At 46.6% G+C, this 26,194-nt stretch overlaps 1 protein-coding gene across 2 annotated transcripts in view; it reads right to left on the bottom strand.

Annotated features, from left to right (window-relative positions):
* svep1 (sushi, von Willebrand factor type A, EGF and pentraxin domain containing 1) overlaps nt 1–26,194 on the bottom strand; it is a 61,663-nt gene that overhangs the window by 483 nt on the left and 34,986 nt on the right. The window contains exons 6-48 of one of the 2 annotated variants that reach the window (XM_076160615.1): nt 25,781–25,960; nt 23,404–23,598; nt 21,404–21,522; nt 21,175–21,304; nt 20,659–20,766; nt 18,288–18,419; nt 17,994–18,185; nt 17,759–17,880; nt 17,575–17,680; nt 17,268–17,468; nt 16,827–17,060; nt 16,502–16,663; nt 16,238–16,399; nt 15,963–16,124; nt 15,305–15,393; nt 15,058–15,154; nt 14,788–14,901; nt 14,508–14,621; nt 14,174–14,375; nt 13,822–13,979; nt 13,371–13,569; nt 13,094–13,269; nt 12,796–12,920; nt 12,585–12,714; nt 12,203–12,373; nt 11,905–12,078; nt 11,684–11,803; nt 11,387–11,563; nt 10,143–10,227; nt 9,778–9,969; nt 9,438–9,605; nt 8,459–9,131; nt 5,646–8,359; nt 5,324–5,558; nt 5,032–5,187; nt 4,481–4,544; nt 4,150–4,323; nt 3,853–4,029; nt 3,187–3,369; nt 2,054–2,224; nt 1,171–1,266; nt 695–790; nt 168–261 (exon numbers count right to left, since the gene is read on the bottom strand). In XM_076160615.1, the coding sequence (XP_076016730.1) occupies nt 168–261; nt 695–790; nt 1,171–1,266; nt 2,054–2,224; nt 3,187–3,369; nt 3,853–4,029; nt 4,150–4,323; nt 4,481–4,544; nt 5,032–5,187; nt 5,324–5,558; nt 5,646–8,359; nt 8,459–9,131; nt 9,438–9,605; nt 9,778–9,969; nt 10,143–10,227; nt 11,387–11,563; nt 11,684–11,803; nt 11,905–12,078; nt 12,203–12,373; nt 12,585–12,714; nt 12,796–12,920; nt 13,094–13,269; nt 13,371–13,569; nt 13,822–13,979; nt 14,174–14,375; nt 14,508–14,621; nt 14,788–14,901; nt 15,058–15,154; nt 15,305–15,393; nt 15,963–16,124; nt 16,238–16,399; nt 16,502–16,663; nt 16,827–17,060; nt 17,268–17,468; nt 17,575–17,680; nt 17,759–17,880; nt 17,994–18,185; nt 18,288–18,419; nt 20,659–20,766; nt 21,175–21,304; nt 21,404–21,522; nt 23,404–23,598; nt 25,781–25,960 (9,529 nt within the window). The remainder of the gene's footprint in view (nt 1–167; nt 262–694; nt 791–1,170; nt 1,267–2,053; nt 2,225–3,186; nt 3,370–3,852; nt 4,030–4,149; nt 4,324–4,480; nt 4,545–5,031; nt 5,188–5,323; nt 5,559–5,645; nt 8,360–8,458; nt 9,132–9,437; nt 9,606–9,777; nt 9,970–10,142; nt 10,228–11,386; nt 11,564–11,683; nt 11,804–11,904; nt 12,079–12,202; nt 12,374–12,584; nt 12,715–12,795; nt 12,921–13,093; nt 13,270–13,370; nt 13,570–13,821; nt 13,980–14,173; nt 14,376–14,507; nt 14,622–14,787; nt 14,902–15,057; nt 15,155–15,304; nt 15,394–15,962; nt 16,125–16,237; nt 16,400–16,501; nt 16,664–16,826; nt 17,061–17,267; nt 17,469–17,574; nt 17,681–17,758; nt 17,881–17,993; nt 18,186–18,287; nt 18,420–20,658; nt 20,767–21,174; nt 21,305–21,403; nt 21,523–23,403; nt 23,599–25,780; nt 25,961–26,194) is intronic. The other variant, XM_076160624.1, reaches the window with a different exon arrangement.

The following is a 26,194-nucleotide window of genomic DNA, read 5'->3' as shown; positions in this document are numbered from 1 at the left end:
GATAAATATATACAATATATGGGCAAAAGTATGTGGACAGGCCTCATTATTTAGTGCAGACGTTTATGCCACACCCATTGATAACAGGTGGATCCTTGAACGTGTCTCAGCCAACTTTGCCGCCGTCCACATACATTTGGCCACATGTGTGCTGGGCGGGTAATCACCTGGAGCAGTTGTGTCCACTCCATCCCTGGCTGCAGTGACATCTGTTCGGCCTGATGCATCTGCCTCCATTCAGACACGGTGATGAACACACAGCTGTGGGTGGACATTGCGTGCGCGCGCGCGCACACACGCACGCACGCACGCACGCACGCACGCACGCACGCACGCACGCACGCACGCACGCACGCACGCACGCACGCACGCACACACACACACACACACACACACACACACACACACACACACACACACACACACACACACACACACACACACACACAGCAGTCATAATTGGAAGCCTTTCAGAGGGGTTTCCTGAGAGTATGAACATGTGCAGAACGCAGAAAGGAAATCGCTCCTACTTCAACACACATTTTGTGGTGTTTGTTAGTTAACCAAGCCTCACTGTCATTCATCATGAAGTTAAAATATAGTTGAGAATCAAACAAGGCGTTAAAAGGAGTGCATATGTCTTCCGTCACTCACTACACAGGTGTTTTAGTCACAAACATACACACACACTCACCACTGTGACAGCGTGTGCCTGTCCACCCGCTGGGACACTCGCACTGGTAGGGTGCCACACATCGCCCGCCATTCAGGCACGGCAGGATGCAGATAGCTATTTTTACAGCAAAATGAAAGAGGGATGACATTAGACATGAAGTAATTCAGCAGTGGTTTGACAGGACAATTGGACAAAACATGCAGAATCTAGCTCAGTTTAACAGCTGCTGAATTCCAGCTGAGCAAAGTAAGGCAGGAAATAAACAACTTTGACTGTGGAGTGAGCAGGAGACACCATGTCCATAATCTGTTATCTCTTTGTCTACAAAACCTGCTTTGCAAGCTGGTCGGGTTCGTGTTCATTCTGCATTTGTGAGCTTTTGTTCGACTACATTTTACCTCAAAGTAACACACACACACACTGAGGATCATGTTCTGGCCATGACGTTGTAGCAGCATGTCCATGGAGATAAGTGGAGACAATTAAATACTCACGTTCTTCACAAAGTCGGCCCATCCAGCCCTCGGGACAAGCGCAAATGTTGGGCCGCTGGCACACGCCTCCATTCTGGCACTGCAGCCAACACATAGCTGAAGAGGGGGACACACATGAACACACACCTTAAATTTGAATTACAGCCAACAAATGGGAGGAAATTTACCAGAAGCGAAGGCACAGCACTGGAATGCAGGAACAAAAAGAAAAGGAGACTGAGGCCTGTTTTTGCTTATCCCCTGCATCTCTTCACAAGCAATGACATGCAGCAGATAAAAGCAAAGGAAAATAAAGCTCTACTCAAAAACACACAAATACACCTCAACAAAATTCCCTTTAACAGACGCTAACTACGCCTGTCGTTGTGTGATGCATGTATATATCTTAATCGTTACTTGGCTTATAGCTGCAGATGATGTGTCGACTACATGATTTGATCTGCTGGTATTGTATGGAAATGTATATATTTCTTGTTTGTATAATCATTTTCTCACTGTGATGTACTGTGAAGTATGTCTCAATCGGCGACAGCAATTGGGAATCGAGAATTTTCCATCGCTGGCCTTATAACAACAAGCTGGTGTAACTAGAGAAGAAGCAGCCAGTGTAGGAGTTACAGAGCAGAGTGCAGGTGAGGTGAGTCATCTACTGAGGAGAGGCAGGAACTGTTCAGGGTCCATTTGCAAGAAGTGGGTTTGCTGCATTCCTGGATAACTTGTCAAACTCAGAGGCAAAGACTGTGGGGGGTTGAGTCAACTTTACACACCCAGACAGTAAGTGAAAGAGAGGCCACAGGTGTTATGGACACTGATGAGCAGCACAGTGTTTAGGAGCAGAATGAGGGAAGAAGCTTCCTGGGACAGAGGGGAGTCCCTTCACTACCTCTGCATGTGGGAGGCGGCGTCCAGGTGCCGTTCTCCAGACACCTGCTCCTTCCGACGCCTTCCATGACGTAGCCGCCAAAACACGTGTACACTGCCACGTCGCCGAACTGGAACACGGCCCCCCGCACCACCCCATAGGCCACGTGGAGGGGAGGGCCACAGGATACCCCTGCACAACATCACCCAAATGGAACGACCCACGTGTTACTCACTACTACGCATTTGTCTCTGCCATCTACGTTGCCGTCTATCAACAATAAGCTGCCGCCACCCTGGCCGTGTCTCATCGTAATCATCAGTAATAAATGTTTAACTTCTGGGGCCATAGGTTTGAGTCGAGCTTGTGTGTGACACGTAAAGCTTGAAACTCTACAGGGGTGGACAACATAATAGAAAGACCTTACAACACAATGCCATCAATACCAATTTGAGGATGTTCAAACCTATGTATGTTGAGAATAGAGGTATCTTACTGGTCCTATGTCCTAACTAGGGTTTTTACGAACAAACTACTTAGAAGATGTGCAAGCAAGAAATCTACGTGAACAATATTTCAAGCGACGTGTCATCTAAGTCTCCTATGCCCGTGAAAAGAGTGAATTTCATGCATGAGTTCCAAATGAGTTCAGTTGTGTGGCTACAACAACAACTTATTGTCGGTGTGAATTCCCCTCAAGACTGAAACGTGACTAACAGTACACATGCATGTAGGATAGAACATTTACAAACACAAACAAGAAGCCATAGCAACAAAGGCACCAACCGGGTCTGAGAACGATCAGAGGGTAATGTGACAAAAGGGTTGCCATAGAAGCTGCTTGGGAAGCTCATAATTAGTCCAGCACTCAGGACACAAACACATTTGCACATTTGATGCAGCCCCATTTTGTCGTGATGAATCCTTACTAACCGAGGGTGAAAGACAGAGAGGGAGAGCGAGCAGAGTGATGTACGTGAGGAACCATGCAAGAGCAGGGTGGCACGAAACCAGACGAACATGCAGCAGTGTGAAATACCAAACACCACCGTTATCTTTGAAATAATAACGCGATTTGATATTTAAGTCCTTTGAATTGAACTTTGGATAGATTGAAACTATTACTTTAACTATGACTAAACTGTTAAACATACTCTCACACACGGAGCTGATGGGGCTCCAGGTCTGCTCCGGCCTGCAGGTGATGGTGCCGCTGCCTTTGGCCAGCAGGCCCTTGGGACAGGAGACAGGGACTGACTGACCCACATGGAACTCCTGACGGGAACCATTCCGGTGAGTCAACACCTTCCAGCCTGGAGGAGGCGGGCAAGCCTTTGCTGTGAGGGATACAAATAATGGGTTACGTTTCATTTCAACCTTTGAGTTGGCACAAGAAAAATGACAAGCATGTCAGTTGCACTTTGTGTGTAACAGCAGTGAAGATACAGTTTCTTAAAATCTTACAATCCAACATATAAGAGCTAAAGTGAATTCACTGCCAACACAAGTAAGCAAGAAGAAATCCACCGTCTCTAACTGTTTACCTGTTGGTGTGTAAACATAATGAAACTGTTTCAGGCAAGATGTTTGCTCCTGCAGTTGTTGTCAGTTAATGTTGCAAACCTTGCAGGATGCATGAGATTGTGAAAAAGCAACTTCTGCAACAGTGATTGCGTTACTAACAGTGTCAACAGTGAGAAACATTGATATGTTGTCACGAAACCATTTATCAGCAACCCCTTGTGTGTGTAGAATGATTGAAGCATCACGTGGTGTGTGTGTGAGTGTGTGAGAGACAGATGGGAGACGGGGTTTCTCACGTTGGCAGGTGGGGAAGTCAGAGCTCCAGGTGTTATCCCCCATACACATCACCAGCGGATCCCCCAGCAAACTGTAGCCTTTGTCACACTGGAACTCAAGCGCGCGCCTGGTGTTCAGGTTGCGTTCTAGTGCCTTGCCATGCGGAATCTGTTTCAGGCTGTCGCAGCCCTTTGCACCTGACGAGGAAGTAAAAGGAGAGGTTGGAAGAAAGAAGAGATGTTATAAAAATAATAGCGGTGTTAGATTACTTATGTTTGTTTCCTTCTTACGGTTACAAACAGGCCTTTTCTCCATACCTTCACATGAGGGTGTTGGCAGGCTCCATGTGCCGTTGGTGAAACAGGTTAGAGTCTTTGGACCAACCACCTGCAGACCCGCGTTGCACACGTAGCTGGCATTGTGCGGGTGAGTGTCTCCTGTTGTGTGGACGACTGCATTTGGAACAGTGGGAGGAGGACCGCAGGACTGTGCTGGAGAGACACACGGTGTAAAGGAGAGTTGTGGAAAGTGGACGGGGTTGATGGGTGGTGTGTGTACAGTGAGCATCACATGACAAGGAGATCTAAGGCACACATTTGTTTAACTTTCCACATTATCTAGTTATCCTCTCTGTTTTGATAAACCTACCGACACACTCTGGCTGGGAGCCGCTCCATGTTTGATCTCCCTGACAGGTCTGCACAGAGTCTCCCTACAATAGAGAGAACAAACTTAACACAACATAACATACAACAATAGAAGATGAACAATACGCAGAGCGACACATAGCTTGTCTTAATTTGTTAAAGCAATAAGAGGAAGTATGGTGTAGTTAAGACCAAAGAGTAACTGTAACTGTATATTTGTGTATTTTGTACATCGTAAACACGCTCGGTTGATGCGATGATGTCAGGCAGATAAAAGCAGCTCAGGAACAGAATGACTCGGCTGTTTGCGCTGTGACCACACCCCATTGACTCTTTCGCAGATATCACATGACTTTCTGTAAGCAGGATATCTGCAGTGTGTGTGTGTGGTCAGCCTGCACACTGAGCTCCCCTGCCTGGACAGACTGGCGGCACTGTTCTGCTCTGATTGCATCGTTCGGGAGAGTTCAAACCGAGAACAAATAGATCAATGTAAATTCTGAACTCTATTGATACATGTCAGTCATTCAGATCAGTTGAGACGTGTCGTACCTTGATCTCAAACCCAGGCAGGCAGGAGTACATGAGGAAATCTCCATAGTTATAGCTGTCGCCCTCGGTGACTCCGTGGAGCAGAGGAGAGGGCTTCTCACACACCACCAGTTTACAGGAAGCTGATAAAAAGCTAGGAGACCAGCGACCACCCAGCTTATTCGAAAACACAACAGAAAGGAAAAGATAAGTACAAGTGTCACCCAAAACTAAAGGTTAACCAATATTTAACCAGGTAGCCATATTGACATTAAGAATCTACTGACCAATCATTGACCAACATCTTTCCTACCTGGCATTCAGCAAGTGATAACCCCTGTAGGTAGAAGCCAGGAGGGCAGGAGAGAGTGACGGTGCCTCCTACAGGAGTGAGCTCTTCCCCTGCGACTATCAAATGTGGGATGGAGAGGTTGGTGGGCAGCGGGCAGGGGGTGGGCTGGCACTGTATGTTGTGTTTGGACCAGGTACCGTCACTCTGGCAGGACAGAGAAGCTGTCGGCGCTGCTAGTTCATACCCATCGTTACACCTAGAGAGCGGGAGAGGGAAGACATGTAAAGGAACAACGCAAAGGGAAAAGCGGAAAAAAAACTGTAACAGCAATAACAATGTTTACCTGTATGTGATCTGGCTGGGGAAGGTGAAGCTGTCTCCCACCAGCTCAGCGTTGGCTACTGTTGGAGGTTTGCCACAACTGAAAGGCTCACAGCTGATTCTGGGTTCCCCCCACCTGCCGTCTCTTCCACAGGAGAGATGTGGGTACCCCTTTGCCTGGAACCCAGGCCGGCACCTGTATATAACTGTGTCCGGGAAGGTCGCACTGCCGCCCTGCAGGACAGCGTTTGGAACTGCAGGCGGGGCGACACTGCACCTCCCCCTGGCACAGATAGGCACCCCGGGGCTCCACAACCCTCCTTTCTCACACGCCGCCTGAGAGGGACCCAGAAGCATGTAGCCGTCGTCACACTTGAAGTGCACTTGGTCTCCGCAGGCGTGGCCGTGGACGACCCCGAATTTTAACACGGGCATGGCACAGGAGCAAGGCCGGCACTGGGGAACGCGGCCCACCCAGAGTCCCTGGGAGGAACAGCGGAGAATGGAATCTCCGACCACCTCGTAACCATCGAAGCAAACATACTCCACCACGTCATCAAAGTTGAAGCTGGAACCGTTCAGGAAGCCGTGCCTGATGTCCTCTGGCGGGTCACAGCTGATTAAGTCACAGCGGGGTGGAGGTTTGTCCCACAGTCCGTCCGACTGACAAAAACGGGTGGCGTCTCCATTTAGAGTGTATCCTTCATCACATTCATATTGTACTTGACCATTGAAGCCAAATTCTGACCCCAGCAAATGGCCGTTGGGTATTGGTGATGGTTTACCACAGTGGGAAGGTATGCAGGTAGGAGACTCATGGCTCCAGGTCCCATCAGCCTGGCAAACACTGAGAGATTTCCCTTTCAAGAGGAAACCAGGCTGACAGCTCAGTTCTATTTCTTTACGATAGGTGTATCGCTCCCCTTTAACAGTAATATCAGCGGGAACTACAGGAGGACCGCAAGACACAGGCTCACACCATGGTTTCTGCCCGTCCCAGTTTCCATCTATCTGGCAGGTGATGGTGTCTCTACCCTTGAGGACAAACCCAGGACTACACTCATAACGCAGAACCTCAGGATAAATAAAAGCACTTCCGTGGACTGTGGCATTAGCGACGGTCCCTGGGTCCCCACAGGAAATGGGCTGACAAATTGGGGCGTCGTAAGTCCACAGTCGACCTGACACACACTGCCTCACAGACTCCCCCTCCAGCTGGTATCCTTCCTCACATGCATAAGTGACCCAACTGCCAAGGGAGGTATCGGTCACGTTCACCCAGCCGTGCTCTGGAGTAGGCGGGGTTTCGCACTCTGCCGGGGCGCATGACGGCGCTTTGCCATTCCAGCCCCCATCCTGTTGACACAGCAACCTGGTAGGGCTCGTGAGATCGTAACCTTTCTGACAGCGATACTCAATCACGGTCCCATGAAGGAAGCTCATATCCATGGGTGAGGCTGATGTAGCGCCCCGAGTCCCTTTAGAAGAGCCGGGCTCCATCACCCTTACATATTCCCCAAAATCAATGTGAGGAGGAAGACCGCAGTCTGAGGGTACACAGACAGGAATAGAACTAGACCAGCCAAACTCGTCACAGGTTAAATGGTCCTGGCCTACCAGCTGGAATCCGGGGAAACAACTGTAGAAAATAGTGACACCAAAACTGTGGTCCTGGCCCTCTACAAAGCCATTATCAATGGGTTTGGGTGGGGTGCAGGATATCTGCACACAGGCAGGTGACTCAACATCCCACTTCCCACTGGCCAGGCACCTCAGAGTCTCTGGGCCTTGGAGACGGTAACCGCGACGACAGTAGTAGGTGGCAGTATTGCTGAATTGGAGTTTTGTATAAACCACTTTCCCGTTGGGTATCTGTTTGGGGACTGTGCATTCGATGGGCCGACATGAAGGCACCCCTCCAATCCAGAGTCCCCTCTCTCCACAGAGAACAGTGGAATTCCCCACTAAATGATATCCAGGCTTACAGCTGTATAGTGCTGTGCTGAGGTACATCAGGCCCTGGACATCTACTATACCATTTGAAATCTCCACAGGCTGAGGGCATTCTACTGGGATACACTCTGGGTAAGGGCTGCTCCACTGCCCACTGGCAAGGCAGGACACAGAGCCCTCTTGCCTTAAAGTGAACCCATCCATGCATGTGTAGGTCACTACTGATCCAAAAGAGAATGAGGGTGAAGACGAAAAGAGCCCCCCAAATGACACCTCGAGTGGCGGACCGCAAAACACGTGATTGCACACAGGGAAGGTGTCGTTCCATTCCTGGGACGGAGTGCAGCGGAGGACCCGGGCACCCTGGAGGACATAGCCAACCTCACAAGATAACTCCACTGTTCCAGAGTCAGAGTCCAGGCTCTTCAAAACCAAGTGGTTCTCCTCTAGCGGTGGCTCTGGACATTGGACTGGCGAGCAGCGTGGGCGCATTGTCTTATCCCACTTGCCATCTTTCAGACAGGTCCAGGTGGCATCCCCAGCCAGTTTGTAACCATCATCGCAGAAATACTCCACTTTTCGGCCAACCTCAAACACAGAACCCCTGTAGTGTCCGTGGACAATGTCAGGAGGACGGTCACAGGTCAAAAGGACACAGGAGGGAGGGTCATTGTTGGACCAATAGCGGTTGGCCTGGCAGACTCGCTCTGGACGACCAACCAGTCTATATCCTTCATTGCAGGCGTAGGTCACCCTGCTGTTGAAGATGGGCCGGCCTCTGCTCTGTAGGTGGATAAATACAGGCATTTTTCTAAGAATAGTTCCAGATATTTCACACATGTATAAGATACTTGTATATAAACTGGTGTTTGTGGGCTGTACCTGGAAGAAACCATTTCTGAGTGGAGGAGGCATGGAGCAGGACACAGGTACACAGGTAGGCAGAGCTCCTCCCCACTCTCCATTGGCCTGACATGTCCTCCTCTTCTCCCCTCTGATCAGGAAGCCTTTATCACAGCTGTACGCCACCATAGCTCCAAAGCTATAATTTGTTCCACTCACATATCCCCGATCGATGCTTTCTGGCTTGGAGCATCTCACTGGCACGCAGACAATATCATACGGCGATGGGTTCCACTCTCCACCCATCATGCACCTCAGTGTTGCTGTGGTGTTGAGCATGAAGCCCTCCTCACATTTATAATTCACTTCAGTGTTGCTGGCATATTTGGGTTTGTTGACAGAGTCTAAAATTGCGTGTTGTAGGCCGGGTGGACGAAGGCAGAAGTTTGCAATGCAGCGAGGGGCCTCCAGTCCATCGGGGGGCGCCCACACACCCTGGGCGTTACAAACCATCTTAGAGTTGTTCCCAGCAGTGTATCCGTCAGTGCAGTAGTAATTAGCAGTGTCTCCAAACAGCTGGTGGCTCTCATAGGGCTCAGCGTGGTCGATGGCAGGCGGGGGCCCACAAGAGCGGGGGACACATTGGGCCGAGCTGTCACTCCACTCGCCACTTGGCAGACATTCTCTTGTCTCTGGGCCAATTAGGGTGTAGCTGTAAGCAAAGCAGACCGGGACGCAATAACAGAGAGAAAGGCTTTCCGCATTACACAGGGCTTTATCTTTTCTGGAACTATGCCTACTTCCTTGTCATGCAGACAGTTATATAATTCCCTTCATTGTTTTGCCAGCATAGTGGCAGTTGTAAGTTTTTTCAGATGCCACATAGAAGAGGCATGGTGATACTCGAATGACATGCCTTCATAAATCAATCTACAATAGCATGATCTAGACCTGTAACTCATATTTACAGGTTACATTGTGGAAACAGCATGACAGCCGAGTAAGACTGAACATTTACCCTTCTTTGCAGATGTAGTGCACCTTGTTTCCAAGTGCATAGTTTTCTCCTTCGATCGTAGCGTCTCTTAGGATGGGGGGCTCACTGCACAGGACATTCACACAGCGGGGGGTAGGACTGCTCCACTCTCCCGTTGCTTCACAAAGCACTTTCATGGAGCCCTGTGGTCTTTGCACCAACACACTGGTTAGCGTACACACCTAGACTCTAATGGGCACTAATTGTTGCCATTCAATTGTATGGAAGATGATGTGTAACAAAACTAAACAAAGGCAAATAGAATGATGTGATAACAAATCATGTCAGAGGTGATAATAGACGGCGCAGTGTGTATCCATACCTGTATCCCTCAGAGCAAGTATATGTGACAGTGGACAGGTATGTGTTTTCTTTGAAGGTGTAGTCAGCATTCTCAACAGTCAGAGGTCCCCCACAGGTCAGCGGGTGACAGACAGGCGGCGTCCCACTCCACCTGAGACTAGCCAGACACTGGAAGTCATACGGGACCTTAGGGAGATAACCGTTCTTACAGCTGAGGGGGCAGAAAGATACATAGAGTGACAAACAGATTCATAATAAAATCAAACTGCAACCTTGCTTAGTATCAATGCGATATTATTTTAATTATTATCATTAATTGATCTGCAGATTATGGTACTACTGTCATAATTACAAGACAGTTGTTGGAGAGGATGCAAATGATACCTGAAAGTCACCTTGCTTCCATAGGTGAAGTTGGTTCCTGTCATGATTGAGTTCTCTGGAACAGCTGGTCTTGGACAGGAGAGGGCTAAAGTGCAACATCAAGGGACAGTTAGTATAAATGACTTAAGTCCATATATATAAGATAGTGGTATTGACTTAAGCTGGAGTTTATCGCTTGATAGTGGGGATGATTCACTCCATTAACCCTTAACCCATGAGCACTTTATCTTCCTTACCACACAATGAACAACTAATAGGAGCTGAAGAAAGAAGACAAAAGAAATGTCTCAGCCTTTCCACACAGCAATGTTGAACAAAAGCACATGTAAATGTAATACAACACGCAACTGAAGTCCTCAAGCACTTCCAGATAGGCAGACATACATGATCTAATATTTCATTCGATTTCAGATGGCAAACCAACTTTCACTTTCAGATTAACATAATATGACCGACTAATAAGGGCCGACCATGGCATGGCACAGATAGATTATGTCTGCTGCAGCTGAGTGAGTCAGTTTCCCTCTCTCTGTTGGAGTCTTTCAATGGGCCTAGTACAGTAATGAACCTGTTTCCACTGAGGTTGAAATACCTCATTGCATGCCACACTCGCCAACAGCTGCTGAACACTCCAGTGCAGAATGTAAAAGCTGTTTCTATAAAAGGATGCATCATACCTTACCTTACTCAGATGCTTTTGTGTTGATGTCAGAATGTCAACTATTGGTCTAGTTGCAAATGTGTATAATAGATCAATAAAGTATTCTTATTTAGCAATGCTATCTTACCATTCCCTTTGATGCTCCACACATTTTATGACAAAATGTTTCATTCTGCATTCTAACCTCAATAATCTTTCCACTACTTGTCTCAAAGAAGAAAAACAGTGCCCTCTTGTGCTGGGATGGAAATAACAGATTTGACAAGACAAATCAGAGGAACTGCGTTGGTTATTTTTCAAACATTTAGTCACACCAACGGTCTTATCTAATGAATAAGATAATAAAAAAACATAAACTGAAAACAAAGAACTTTGCATAGATTCTGGTACTGCCGCCTTTTCTTTCATGAAGGTCATTGGACCATGACATGTTTAAATCCTATTTTTAACTTCAGTTAAACATCAACAACCCATGACACTAAGCTCACTTCCGAATGACACTAATTATACTTTCCAAAACAAAACAGAAAAATACATTGTTCAGATATGGATATAACTTTCACACTTTCATACAGTCACTCACCTTTGCAGTATGGGACAAGACTGTCCCAGCTTCCTGTCTCCAGACAGTGAAGGCGAGACAAGCCAATTAGTTCATAGCCATCTTGGCAGCCAAAGGCAACCTTGCCACCCATCAGGAAGTTGCTGCCATCTCTGTGGCCAAACTCTGGAGAGCCTGGGTCCTTACATTTCACTGGTTCTGGGAACACACACAAACACAACAAATTGATTTATAGAGAGAAACATTGTCATTGTACATACATTATTCTTCAGTCAGCCAGTTCTACACCAACAATGAAAACACCACACATTCTCTTACCTGTGCAGTTCTTGCCATCTCCACTGTAGGGGTGAATACAGGTGCACATGTAGGAGCCATCTGTGTTCTGACAGGTGGCGTGATCATCACAGTCTGATCCCAGAGCACACTCATCCACATCTGAACACATGTACAAATTAAAGCCACTTTTCTTATATTCATATTGTAAATGATGGCTACAGAATTATAAGGTTCCATGTTTTATAAAATCTTTGTCATACCGAGACAGGCCGGTGGATTTCCTCCCCACTTGCCACTGTTGCTGCAGTGCACCTTTGCATCTCCAAGAAGGTAAAAGCCGGCATTACACTGATAGACCACAGAGCTTCCTGCCTGGAAATCTGTTCCCTGAAACAAGCCATTTTCCAGATGACGAGGAGCACCGCAGGAAACTCCTGTAATGCACAGCGGACAGTGTTACATTATGCAGTCACCATATTCATTTGGTGTATGGAGTGTGTAGCAGGACAGTTCCAACTGTTATTATAAAAGAGAGAGACATAAATTGTCTTGTCTTACTTTCACAGCGGGGTAGAGGATGGCTCCACTCTCCTTTGTTTTGGCACTGTAGCACTGGCTCCCCCACCAGGTAGAAACCAGGATCACAGGAGAGCTGGACCTGGGCTCCAGGGCTCACTTCAACAGTGGAGGCATGTTGGTGGGGCACAGCGTTCTCAAGCTGGGGGCAATCTGGGGGCAACCAAAGACAACATGTAAGCAAATTGATCTCAGTTCCGGGGTCAGAGCCACTCATAGGGTTTCACGCAGGGTTTTAAAAACCATACTGTTGTTGTCAAAGCTTAACAATAAAAGCTACATACAGTATAGTAGGCTACTCTTCTCAAACATCTCTGAGAAAAAAGAGTATCTTAACTATATCAGTTAAGATAATTCCCCTTACCAGCACAGAAAATGCTGTTGACGTTGACTTTGACTCGACCCACCACCCCGCTCAGGAAATCTGGCCAGGCGAGGACGTTCCCTCTGTGGGTCACATGGGAAGCAGGACAGCTGCTGGCAAGGACCTTGATCTGTAAACAGAGGTTAAGGTCAGTCAAGACAACATACTGCAATATGCGTGCAAAAAGATGATGAGGATATTTCAAATTGACCTGTTGTGGTGTGAGAACCCGGTCCCAGATGTTGAGTTGGCTGATGGAGCCGACAAAGGATTCAACAGGGTTGAAGCCCTCCCCCCTCTGGTCCTGATCCTGACCTAATACTAGTGCCCCACCACCTACAGAACACAGGAAAGGTCAGATGTTAATTCCTACCCACTGTGAACTTAATTAAGTAGGGTTACACATGGTTTATATGGAAAAGGAGGCATTGTTTTAAACACGAGTGCCACCGTTTATTAAAAAGAAAGAAAGGCAGAAAGGCTCACAAAGGTTGAGGATAGCACTACACCTGGGATAGTGGTGCCGACTGACAGGCCTTTGCCTCCGTCTGAGGGTTTCCCATTGATGTAGAGTCTCCAGTCACCATCCCAGCTCCTCCAGGACACCCCGATGTGGTACCACTGACCTGTGTTCACCGCAGGGCAATCAGTGATCCGCTCCTTGCCATTCACGTACATTACCCACCTGCAGAAGAGAGAGCCAACCGGGGAGATGAGAACAAAATGTTTAGAGAGGATTCATTGCCACAAAAATAGGAGAGGGATTAAACATGCTGCATCACCAACCCATTGTAATCTATGAGAAGGAAAGCATTGTCGCTGCCCTCCACGGCGTATGAGATGGGCGTGCCGTAATTGGTCGTGTCTGATGACATCATCCAGAAGGTGCAGGTGATCTCCGTCAGTGCTGGCATGACTCCATCCATCATCACGTAACCATGGATACCAGACACCTCAAAGTCCAAGTTGAAGGCAGAGGACATCTCTGAGAGAGTGAAACCAGAAAGGTATATGAGAAACCCAAATACACTCACTCAGTCATAATATCATACAGAATACTTAATCACAATGTCAGAGGAAATATTTTTTGTCACTATGAGTAAAGAAATTAACTAAGCTCCAGATTTGAGAACATTCTGAATGGTGTCACTTGAAACACAAGAAACATGGCAAACAAATCTCTCTTTCTCTCATCAGTTGGTCTCTCATGGTGAGGTGTTGTCATGTCCTATAGTACCTGTCTCACACCTGGTTCCGTTGAACCCAGGGAGGCAGCGGCATGTGTAGGCTCCCAGTCCATCCAGGCAGCTGGCACCATTCACACATGGGTTCGGGTCACACTCATCCACGTCCACCTCACAGAGTCGGCCACGGTATCCCTCCACACACTGGCACCTGGGGCAGAGAAGAGAGACACAGCACAACACCATTTTACTGCCATCATGGAAGTACATACACAGGACAACAACAACAAACGACACATTTCTAGGTATTCTTCCAACTATGTGTCAAAGCAGTCTCTTGTTTATTAAACAATGTCTTGTTTATCGCTGAACAAATGTGTCAAAGAGATGGAAATGTTTTATTACCTGAAATGGTTAATGGCGTCCAGACATGAGCCTCCATGCAGACAGGGGGAGCTATAGCATTCATCAATGTTGACTTCACAGCTATCCCCTGAGAAGCCAGTGGCACAAGTGCAGAAGTAACCACCGGTCAAGTCATCACACACACCACCGTTCAGACACGGGTTGGACAGGCATTCGTTTATTTCCAGCTCACAACGAGATCCTGAAGGAGATCAGATCAGATACTTTGTGTTATACAGTTTCATGTCATTTTTGATAGTGTATGGACTATGATGTAAAATGTTCAACAAGGTTTGCAGGCAGCAGTTCAGTCCAGTGTCTGCAGTTCTCTCACCTGTGAAGCCGTTGGCACAACTGCAGGTGAACCTGTTGACCTCGTCCACACACACCCCCTCATTGAGACAGGGGGAAGAAAGGCACTCGTTCACCTCCGCCTCACACAGAGAGCCTGGAACACAGGGTGAAGAGTTAAGATGCAATACAAATCTGTTAAATATTAAGTCCCACTGTGTTTTCAATTATATTCCCGAAACATGCCAAGACCTGGAATTAATCAAGGTCCTTTTGCATCATTCTCAAAATCTAAAATATAGTTCTCAAGTGTTTTTTCGTACCTAGAAATCCAGGCTTGCACTGACACTGGAAGTCTCCCATGCCATCCTTGCACAGGCCTCCATTCTGACATGGAGCAGAGTCACACTCATCTATGTCCATCTCACACTTTGCACCTGAGGGGGAAATATCAGAGGCTGTATCAAATACTAGTCACTACAACTGTCAAATAGACGAGAACTGTGCTGGGAAAAAAGCCAAAAGCTCACAGCGCCCAGCTAAAAGATAAATCAGCCTAATACAAAGTGGAAAGTACAGGATGTGTAAGTTACCTGTAAAACCAGGCATGCAGGTGCAAACGTATCCTGCCCCGACCTCCTCACATGTCCCCTTATTCTGACAAGGATTCAGGAAGCACTCATGGAAAACCTGCAGGAACAGTGAATCAGATCCTAAATTCACGTGCACAATGAGCGGATGTTTATAATATTGAGGGCTGTGTTGATAATAAAGTAGGGATTTCTGGAAAAGAACCTCATTTTGGTAGATAGATCGTAAGATTAAGGGTGAAGAACTAACCTGACTGCTGGCTTGGTAGTCCTCGCTGACCTCCACCTTTGGAGCAGAAGTTACACTCTCCTCCTTGGGAAGAAAACTGGAGCCGAAACCTGACATCGACACCCACAGAAAACACAGACAATGTAAGGAAAGACAAGATGGAAAATCCCAGCGAAGATCTTTCCCCTTGCTACCAGACTGGCAGACGGTTGTGATCTGACTGAACAAAAACGTACTCTTTCTAAAAACTGGCAGCATCTCCTCACCACTGTTCATTCCCATATGTAAGCCATGCAGCATATTCATTTCCATTCCACAGTCATGCAATAAAAGTCATATTATTTCTATTTCCACCCTGATCCTGTGCAGTAATCCCTTTTCCAATTGGATTGAGCTGTCAGAGCACTGTTCAGACACCACAGAAATGGAGCAACGGCAGAGAGTTGTCAAACTAGAAAAGCTGTCATGAAATTAGACACAGAATGGCTAACACAAAAATGTTCCACTTACTGCATTTATCTCTCTTCGGGCTTTGCTAGACGTAAGTCATTTACATAGCCACTCAAGACAGTGACTGATGTCTGAGAAATGTAACTCAAATGTGGTTGAATGTCCATCTGAGTAATGCGTGGGAGTTTGGCACGGAAAAAAACTTGGGTTTTGACTAGACTGCACTTACTGGAGCAGTGCTGTATGGTGGTTGCACCAGTAACTGTGGTGGTTCCATAGAAAGGGCAGGAGAGACAGTAGGAGCGTCCGTGGTCAGGCTGGTAGTAGTCTCTGGGACAAGGATAACAGGGAACCAGACCGGTGCGGGAGAAATGGCCTGCCGAACAGGGGACTGGAAGGGGTGAGGGAGAGGAAAGCAGAGAGATGTTGTCGCCTCATAGCACTTAATAATCTATGAAGGCATTTCAAAGGTATAATAGTCAGTTGACAGGACTTGATGTGCACCTCCACACTCTGTCTCATCCACTGCTCCTCTGGTGACGGTGGAGGTCTGGTCAGGACAGAGCAGACATTCTCTGGCACCGTATCCTGGCTGGAAGTGACCCATCGGGCACGACTCACATACCTCCAACCCGTTTAGTGAGTGGCTACCAGGCTTGCACTGCCCTGCAAATGCAAGCAGAGCAACACAACATGAGATTGAATGAAGAACTGGAAGCAAAAGAAAAGCAGTTTGATTGTGTACATGTGTGTGTTTATGTGCTGTACCTTTGCACTCAGCCACGCTGCGGGAGTGCAGGTAGGCTGTGGAGGTCCCATCAGAGCAGGATTTGCATTCCAGCTGGCCCTCCTGGTCTTGGTAGGAACCCAACCAACAGCTCTCACACTCGTTATATTCCAGAGAAAAGTACGTTCCCACTGGACATTGGACTAAGACAATACACGCAATCAGTGATGTAAATAAGAAAGAACTATAACTATAAACAGAGAACAAAGAGAACTAAAAATCTTGCATCAATCATTTACAAATTCTTAAATCAAGTTTGTCAAGCAGCAGTCATACATCTGATACCACTTGGCTACTGACACTTACCACACATCCGACCTTTGAGCACTGAGCCCGGCCTGCAGAACAGAGAGGCCCTCCTGCTTTCCAGTGACTTTGGATCGGCCAAGATCATCTCAGAGGACACATGGAAACTGGACAAAGGTTGCTTGGCCAGAGTTCGCTTGAGGCGATTGGTCAGTTGCTCGAGGGTCCTCAAGAGCCTCTTCTGATTGGCTACCTCCACTGAGTCGTTTCTCGACAGGGGCAGAGGGATGCTTGCTGGGAGAATGGGCACAGCTTAAAGAACTGACAACTGCTGAAGGTATTAAATGTCTTCACTCTGCATCACTGTTTTGGTTGGTGATTTAGTGCTCTGACATCTAAAAGGTGTTTGGGTTTCACCAAATTTTAATATAAGGATATATAGGATAAATAATAAGTCACTGCTTTGGTCAATAAACACACAGAAAATCACATTTATTCTACCTGTGATGTTAAAATAGATCTGGATTTTCTGGTCTCTGGTGGGACCTGTGATTTTTCTGTGCCTCCTGGTCCGTTGTTGTTGTCGCACGCTACGATCTTGCCGCCTGGCCGCCCGCTGGCCGCCCGTGGCAAAGCCTGAGTCAAAATAGGCATAGTCCTGGCTGCCCTGAGGACCCCAGCTGTTGCCCCAACCTCCCGGCCCTGACAGAGAACAGAGACGTGACACAATTATATAATAAGATTCTTCACACAAACACATGTAGAACATGGTTGAAGTTTTATTCAAAAAAGTGTGTCTAAATCCTACCAATAGCAAATCCGTTCTCATAGTCGTAGTTGTACTCAAGACAGTGGCCCTGTGACATCACCTCTAGCTTGCAAGTTACATCATCATTGCTACAGAGGTTAGGGAGCTGTGGAGAAGAAGAAAAATAAGCTTGTTTCCTGCGAGACTCTTGGCTAATTGACTCATAATGTGTAAAGCTTCTCACCATGCCTTCCAGTTTGGTGTTGAACTCTCCAGTGAATGACTTGATCAGGTCCACATCATCACAACGTGATGCTTTAAACAGCATCTCGAAGGGCTTCAGGCCATTGTTTGCTACACGGTTAACTGGAAACAAACACAGCACAGCACACTTATATATTTCTGTGTTGGCCTTAAAACCTACACGATCCTACAAATGATTTAAGAGTTCATTACTAAAGTGCGTGAGTTGCCCTCACCTGAGCAGTCGGGTCTGTCCGGACTGTACGGTGGCTCCCACACACCGTTGAACGCACAGAAGTAGCTGTGCACTGCATCCTGGGTAAAGCTGTAACCTTCCTTACAGTGTAAAGTACAATTTAGGCCCTCCTCTTCCTCAGAGCAGATGAACTCTCCATTCACTGGGACATACGGCTGCTCACAGGTTGTTCCTACGCACAATAACAAATGTGTTTTAATGACCAGCACTATCATTTTATTTGGTCAGCCACTGTTCCTCATTTTCTGGAGTAAGCTGTAAAGTCCTTGTGTACCTTGCACAGCGATGGTGAGGTTGCAGGTGCGAATGTTTCCTGCTGCATCGATTGCGGTGTACTGAACCAAAGTGTCTCCCACTGGGAACTGAGAGCCTGGATTATGGGTGCTGGTCACAGCCAAGCGGCCGGCTGAGAGACACACAAATTATTTACATCAAGAGTTGGGAGCAGATCTCCATAACAATCACAGACATTCAGGAAAAAGCTTCCTCCAGAGGTCAGTGTTGTGCCGTTTATAAGCCAAGCCGCAAGTAAACCATAACGGTTTTGTTTAACAGTGATGTGTTGACATGAGAACAGTGCGTCTGGGCTTCACATGGCAGCAGAAAAATAATAATCCTGTTTTGGGTTTTGCAGAGGGAAAATTGTGACTGTCTGAGTGCGGAGAGACTGATGGAAGGAGCCATGGCAGAAACAGCAGTGGAGAGAGGAGTGTAAGTTTGTGTGTGTTATGCTGGCTGTCCTGTACAGGTTGTGGACTAAACAATGAGCACACCTGCAGCAAGCCTCTCTTCAGCGTGAGAGATGTGGAGACATTGAAAAACAAAGAGCAAAGGTGGGAAAAATGAGAGGCTGACCTTTCGTCTGACTCCATTCTACCTCCCTATTATAAACACATAGTAGTTACACCGTTCCAAGAGGGCTGACACACGTCTGGCCTGCTGGAGCCTGGTGTCTGTCAGTATATATAGCCTGTGTTTGTGTGTTTGTAAGTGTGTATGTGTGTGTGTCTCTAAGACTATATATAGCCTTGGCATCAGGGTGTGGGCTTGGAAAAACAAAACACTGACGTTGGAGCAGCACTGGGCTGACGTCGTGTGGCCCCGTAGCAGCCGCAGTGGCCTGTTATTATAATGTGTGTGTATGTGTGTGTGCCTGTGTGTGTGCTTTTGATGGGGTGTACCTCTGCAGACAGGTGGGTAATGAGTATGCTGCAGATTGGTGAGTGGAATGCTTGTTTGTTTGATGCCATGTCTGCCGCTGTTTCTCAATGCATAAAAATACACATACCTGAGATTGTGTTAGTCATGTGTTTATGTGTTCAGCCAGATCCTATGAATCACATTGGACCAGGTTGTGTGCAAAAACCCTTAAAAAGTCTGGTTTGTTGTCTCTCACCACCATGGCTGCATGGCTATGGCAGCAGGGCCAGGAAAGCACGGGCTAGCAATTGGAGTCTATTTTGCATTGGGCAAGTTGGCCTTTATCCTCTTCTTTCAACATGTCTGGTCTGAATCACAGAGAGTAAACACATTGTAAGGTGGCAGAGTGGCCCAGTCTCAACAGACAGACTATTGGGTTGCAGGTTAAATGCTCAGTATGTCCCAAGCATAGCCCAGTGACATGCTGAATCATCCTTAGGAGCAAAAATAATGTTCAAAACTCTCACTTGTTTTGTTCTGCTCTGGATCAAAACATCAATTACTTGTTTAATTATGTTCATTTGTTAATTGATTAAGCTGCCTCAGTCTCAAGTTAAGCCAAGTTTATTTGAACAACCCAATATCACAACCCAATTAGATACTAAAGGCCAAGTTCTGCAGCCCAAATAAGCCACTGAACTAGAACCAAGCCATATGGTTTTGCCCATGGGCACTTAAGCAATGATGTCAACATGATAATAGCATTGACCTTCAGAGTCTGAGATCAGAGCAGCAAAGCTAATGTGAACCCACAGACTGACTCCAGTGGGACACTTTAGAGAAAAAGGAACTAAAGTAACATTTGGGCTGTGGCCATAGGGTTGGTACCCAGATGGTGATTAATGAGCCAACACATTGTGTACTGCAGTTCGTCTGATGAAGAAAAAGTATTATGATTTGACACGCATTTCAAAGGCATTACACTCTGGACTGCGTCCAGTCATAATTATACAACTGTGTGAAAAATGACTGGAATGAGTGCAAATTCCCACAAAGTACATTTTTCATAGCCAAAACACCTGCTTCTCTCCTTTGCCTCCATCTGTTATAATAAAGCAGTACATTAATCCTGACATCAACAGACGCTGCGCCGCAACACAATGTCATCTGTCCACTGGTCCTATTCTCTCTCACCTCTCACTCTCATCTCTCACTCTCACACACACACACACACACACACACCAGCACACACACACACACACACACACACACACACACACACACACACACACACACACACACACACACACACACACACACACACACACACACACAAATATGAAAGGAGAGCCCTCTTCTGATTCCCTTTTTCCAGGCACCTAATGGAAAAGATCCTGTTAAACCATCATCATCGGTGGAGGAAGAGGGTGGAGCCGACTGGAACAGAGGAGCAAGAGAATAAACCCTCTACGGTGTCTCCCTCTGAGACGACTGACCAGACATACCTGAGTTGTCGGAAAACTGCGGAACCTCCCAAACGACGGCGGTCTCCGTGCCTGTGGCCTGGACGGTGGGCGGCGACCTGCATCTATCAATCACTGGGGGCTCCGTATCTAAACAAAGTGGAACAGACATTCAGGGTAGCTGCCTTAGCTAATGACCACACACATTTTTGTTGAGGTACTACAGTGTTAGAGGGCACTAATTAAACATGTCTCTATTAAAAATAACCTCCACAAAATACCACCACGATAATAACATATGGAAATGTTCATGGCGCCCAAGCTTTCTTCTCCCTGACTGTCGTGATTATGGAGTGGTTGACGAGGGAAACCCCTGTTTTTAACTCTTTGCACTAACCCTCTTTGGCACCTGCTGAGGTAGACTGGCTGCCCGCCTAGGGAAAAGGTCAGTCTCTGTTTCTGTCTCACTGTCTCTTGTCTGTCCACATGAATCAGGCTGCGGCACTCGTGGCACAGACCATAAGCAGTATCCATTTACTGCTCTGTCGATGAGCTCACCTATGACAGTGACTGTAAAGGAGCAGTTGGCCTGGTTCCCGGAGCGGTCGGTTGCAATGTAGGTAATGGTTTCCGTTCCAATGGGGAACAGCTGGGGAGGAGTGTACACTGGCTTCACCTGCACCATCACCTGCAGGAACAAAACGTGGAACAATGAGGACAATACTCAGAAACACTGACAAATAACTGGATTTATAATGCCATGATTCAGTTGTGCAAAGAATCCAACCTCCTCTCCAGAGTTGTCTGTGGCACCAGGGACTTCCCAGCTGATGTTAGCGGTGCCTCGTCTCTCATCTGTCCCTGCGACTACACCGCTGGGGCACTGGATCCATGGCGACTCAGCATCTAGAATGTAGAAAGGTGTAAATGTTTGTGTCCACTAAATCCAATTGAAGCTAATGTAGGATTCAGACATTACAGATGTTCAGAACTCATCCACTGATCCTGTCCTGCACTCACTGATCTTAGCCTGCTCGTTGTTATCGTAAAGGGAGTAGACGTGATGTCATCTAACCCTTGGCCTCTTTAATCACAGCATGTCACACACTAATTATTGGTCCTAACAGAATCCAAAAGCCGTTGTTCCAACAAGACCAGAACCTGACCGACCATGACCCACTGGCTCAACACAATGCCACAATCATAAAGAGCATAGGTTAGAGGAGATAGATGTCAAATGACGCGTGGAACGTGCTTCTATATCACTGTCAAAACAACTGGGCCCATGGAAATGCCAGCTTCATCTAAGACTCATTATATTTCTTATTCAGCTAATCAGTAAAAACAATATCCTAACATGTTAGTGAGACATTCTCCATTTTACAGGGTCAGTCCAGTGTTGTTAGGGAGTTGTTTGTGCGCACATGTATTGATGTAAGCTTTGGAGACCACAGGACATAAATTCAATCTTAAATTACACTGTATGGGAAAATTAAAGTGAATATTGTTAGAGCATTGTTTTTCTTCATCTTTATAAGTTGGAGCCCTCCTATCCCACAGCTTAAAATGAGCACAACCCCAAACCAAACGATCATAAAATGTGACTGCGGTTGGTCACACACAGTCACACTGACAGGTATAGTAAAAAATGGGCCTCACAGTAGCTTTGCGGTTTGACAAACATGCTTGGGTCTGCAGTGTTTGCCAGTGTGGGTCCACTGAAGAAAAAATGAAAGGTTTGTTTTTGTCTGTTTAGATGCTGAAATTGTCAGTTTCCTGGTTTGCATTATTCCCACATGCAGCTTATGGGTAATTAGGAGAACCAGCACAGCTCAGCGCACTTCACTTCATCTCAGCTCAAGGCTCCAGCAAGTGAAAAAGCCTTGCAGAGCCCACCGTCCATCAACAGTGGTCATGCCTGTTAAATTGTGTAAGAGAGTTGCTCCCATCTGGACCTGATGACCCATTCACTTAGGCATTCATCTCTTCTAAGCACTAACACACTTTGCTCCTTTCGGCTCTTTTAATCTTTATAACAAAGGAGGAATATTTCGCCGTTAGTGTCATCAACAATAATTGCAACAAGTGAATCCAGAAGCCTGCATTAACCACTTTCTAGATTTAAATAATCTCCCTCTTTCTAGCGTTTTGTCTTGCATAACGACCCCCCATCCTATCTGTATCTCATAGGATTAAACTACCTGCTTTTTTTCACTGCTGCAGCATTAAAAACACTGACAGATGACTCATCCTGCCTTTTAAATTCCCTGTACACTGCACCTCTCCCATCCTCCTCATCTTTATAGCATCTCCTTAACAACAAAGCTGCCTTCATTAGCCTGCTTTCTTCCGTGAGGAAATGAGGGGATTGAGGACATTGACGCAGATGCTCCGCAGCACGTGTTCCACCTGCCGGGCATCTGGAGGGCTGCAGTGTATTATAACGTGCCTCAAAGCCAAGACCGAGTGGATGGGAGGGAGCTCGGACATGGTATGGTTCGAGTTAGTGACCTACGGCCCGCTTCAAAACAGGGCTAGCGCCATTCCCACCATTCACAGAGCCCCGAAAGAATGCACAAGAATGAGAAAGAGATTGGGAAGTTTCCTGGTCAGGGCTTTGTTGTTTTTCAAGTAATTTGCAACATTCAATGCAGTATAGTAAGTGTTAAGGTCGGTCAATATTTCCTCAAATTCAATACAGTAAAAACATAGAAACAGCATTAACATAAACTGTAAAATCAAACCCCACAGTCCTTACGACAGGATGCATTTCTTTCTGTAAGTTACCTGTGCACACAGTTTTATGGACATTGGCGCTCCAGGACCCAGTGGACAGACACGCTGCCTTCCTGTCTCCCTGGAGGGTGTAACCTGGACGACAGGTGAGCAGGCAAACGGAGCCCAGCGACACTGCCCTTTTCCCGCAGGCAGGAGGCGACAGCAAGATGTTTTTCTGGGCCACAATAGGGGGACAACGCACCTCTGGAGATAAATGAGAGCCAGAAATGAATCCAGTTAGTTGACGTAATCAAATAAGTCATTACATGTACTTGTCTGACAAATGTCTGCAGACAAAAACTCAAACTTTCTCCTGACTAAAGTGAGATCAAGTTTCCATTTCATGCCACACAGGTGCTGTACTGCACTAAGCTGGTATTAATTGTGGATTTATGATGTCTGGGTACCTGCAAGAAAAACTCATTAAATATTAAAAGAAGCAGATGTAATATAAAGAAAACACCACAGCATGTTTTCTGTGTTTTTAATTTCACCTTAAGGAGGCTCCACTATAAATACCATCAATAAAACAGTTTGCTCAGGCAGTGCGTCACAGACTGGCACAAAACACAGCACATTTTGTCAGAAATCAACCTAAGGGGAGGACCGACCACAGGACTCATAAAGCTCAGGCTCTTAATGCATTTTTTGGGGATGCAGGCTGGTGTCACTTTCACTTCATGACGAATGGATCCATCTTGTTCTTTCCCTCTCAATCTCTTGTTTCACTTGCTTTAAGGGAAAATCAACACGGGAGATTTCAATCGGACGGAAAAATGTCTCTGCATCCTCTCGGGGCGGCTGAGGCGATCTCATTTCACCACAGCGCAAACAAACAGTAAAACAAACCCCTCAGCTGCCAACAGCGGCCCACAGAGCCCTCTTAGTTGCATTAAAAAGGCAATGACAGTCTGCGGGGGAAACCTTGAGATGGTCAAACAAACAGACCGTAACTCAAGTCAGGGCACCGGCGTAAGAGATGGTAGTCATCGATAAATGAGACTGAAAGCGGAGAGCTTCCGGTAATGTATTTTAAATAAAGAAGGTAGCTGGTTGGTTGGGAGTGAGTCAGTGCGGGCCAGAGCAGCGAGGCCGGAGATTTGCGGCCAAAACACTCTCACACTGTCCCTTTTTTGTGTGTTGCTGTGCCTGACTGTGGTGCTCTTTGTGGCGGGCACGAGTGTGTGCAACTATTTTAACTTAACTATCAGTTTTGAATGAGTGTGCGTAATTGTATGTGCGTGTGTGTGGTGACTCTCACTCGCTATGAGAACACACATATATCTGTTTTCTGTGGATGATGTAGCGTGGCTTTATGAAAGTACACAGCATGTGTGTAACCACTGTGTGTACGTGTGTTCTCATTTGTCCTTACGTATGTATGTGTGTAAAACCACATGTTTTTACATCTAAATACCCAGATGGGGATCAATCTTTTGATAAATTATGGTTTTTGTCTTTCGGCCAAATAGGATTCACTGAGCTGACGCAAAACAGACGTGAGCCGAGTTAGACACGGTGTGGCTACAGAACATACACAACGCTACAGAGACGTATATATGTGTATGCGTATGTTTGTGTGAACACAGCTGGGAGAGTTAACATGGGGGGGAGGGAGAATATCCAGATGAGAAAACCACGAGACACAGGATGAAGACATGACGGCTTCAAACAAACACTGTAGGTTTTCTGTCTCCTAGGTGATATTATATGAAAACTGACATTTTAGCAAAATACACAGTATGAATATTTCCTCAAAGCTATTCATCACATGAATGACATGACGCCTGTGATTAGACAATGATTGATTGTACAAAATTACACAGCTGAAGTGAAACAGGTAAGCCTCAATTAAGATCCATTGAGACTTCCTCTTGGTTTGAACTGTGTCTGTGGAGTCGATCAGTCAGGCTGTGGTGCTTTCTCAATGTGCTGCTCTGGCAATATATAAAAGGCTTTGCTCATGATTTTATTTGGCCATTAAGTGCAGCGAGTGAGCTGCCCGGATCCTTATCTGTCCTCTGTGTTCCTTTGTTTTGGAATCATGGTTGCACCATTTGATACTGTGTGGACACAATAAGCCGCACAGACACACCGACCAAATGTTCCATGTTGGACTGCTTAGTGACACAAAAAGTGCAGCGTCATTCTAAAAGCATTCTCTGGATCTGTCTGTGAAGATTCATAACTGACTTCCTCTAGTAGCTGTGCGTCCTCACTGGGCACCTGTGGTGGCACAGCGGTGCTAGGTGAGACCAAATGGTGGCTTCCTTACCCAAACGGTGTGAACTGGGGAAACCTTTGGGGATGAATAGCCGGACACCTTTACTGTTACCCCAGGATTAAAGGTTGTGAGATAGGGGGATTGAAGGAGATGAAGGCTTACCCACACACCGAGGGTACGGTCCACTCCACTGGGAGTTGGCCTGGCAGGTGAGTCTGGAGTCACCCTCCAGCCGGTAGCCTCGCTCACAGCCCACCTGACACTCTGCCATGTAGGAGGCGCCGCCATCGCTGCATCGCAGGAAGCCGTGCTGGGGCCTGGTGAGGGCCGGGCAGGAGCGCACTGGGGATCACATCAAAATGATGACCATTTACAATCACACAACATATTTTCCAAACAGGACTCAATCTCAAATGTAACAGTCATGACTTGGGAAAGGCCGCAGTACGGTTCTATACGTTTATCAAGACAAACATGGAATTAAATCGTGCTGACTTATTAGTTTATAATTTTAATTTAAACTATATCAGAAGGAGTAACAGATAAAATACATATTTGAATCACCACACGAGGAGA

This window comes from Genypterus blacodes, unplaced genomic scaffold (genome assembly GCF_046128005.1).
Source record: "Genypterus blacodes isolate CSIRO-AG114 ecotype Tasmania unplaced genomic scaffold, CSIRO-AGI_Gbla_v1 ptg000011l_1, whole genome shotgun sequence".
Classification (NCBI taxonomy): Eukaryota; Metazoa; Chordata; class Actinopteri; order Ophidiiformes; family Ophidiidae; genus Genypterus; species Genypterus blacodes.
This window is presented reverse-complemented; position numbering and strand designations above follow the sequence as displayed.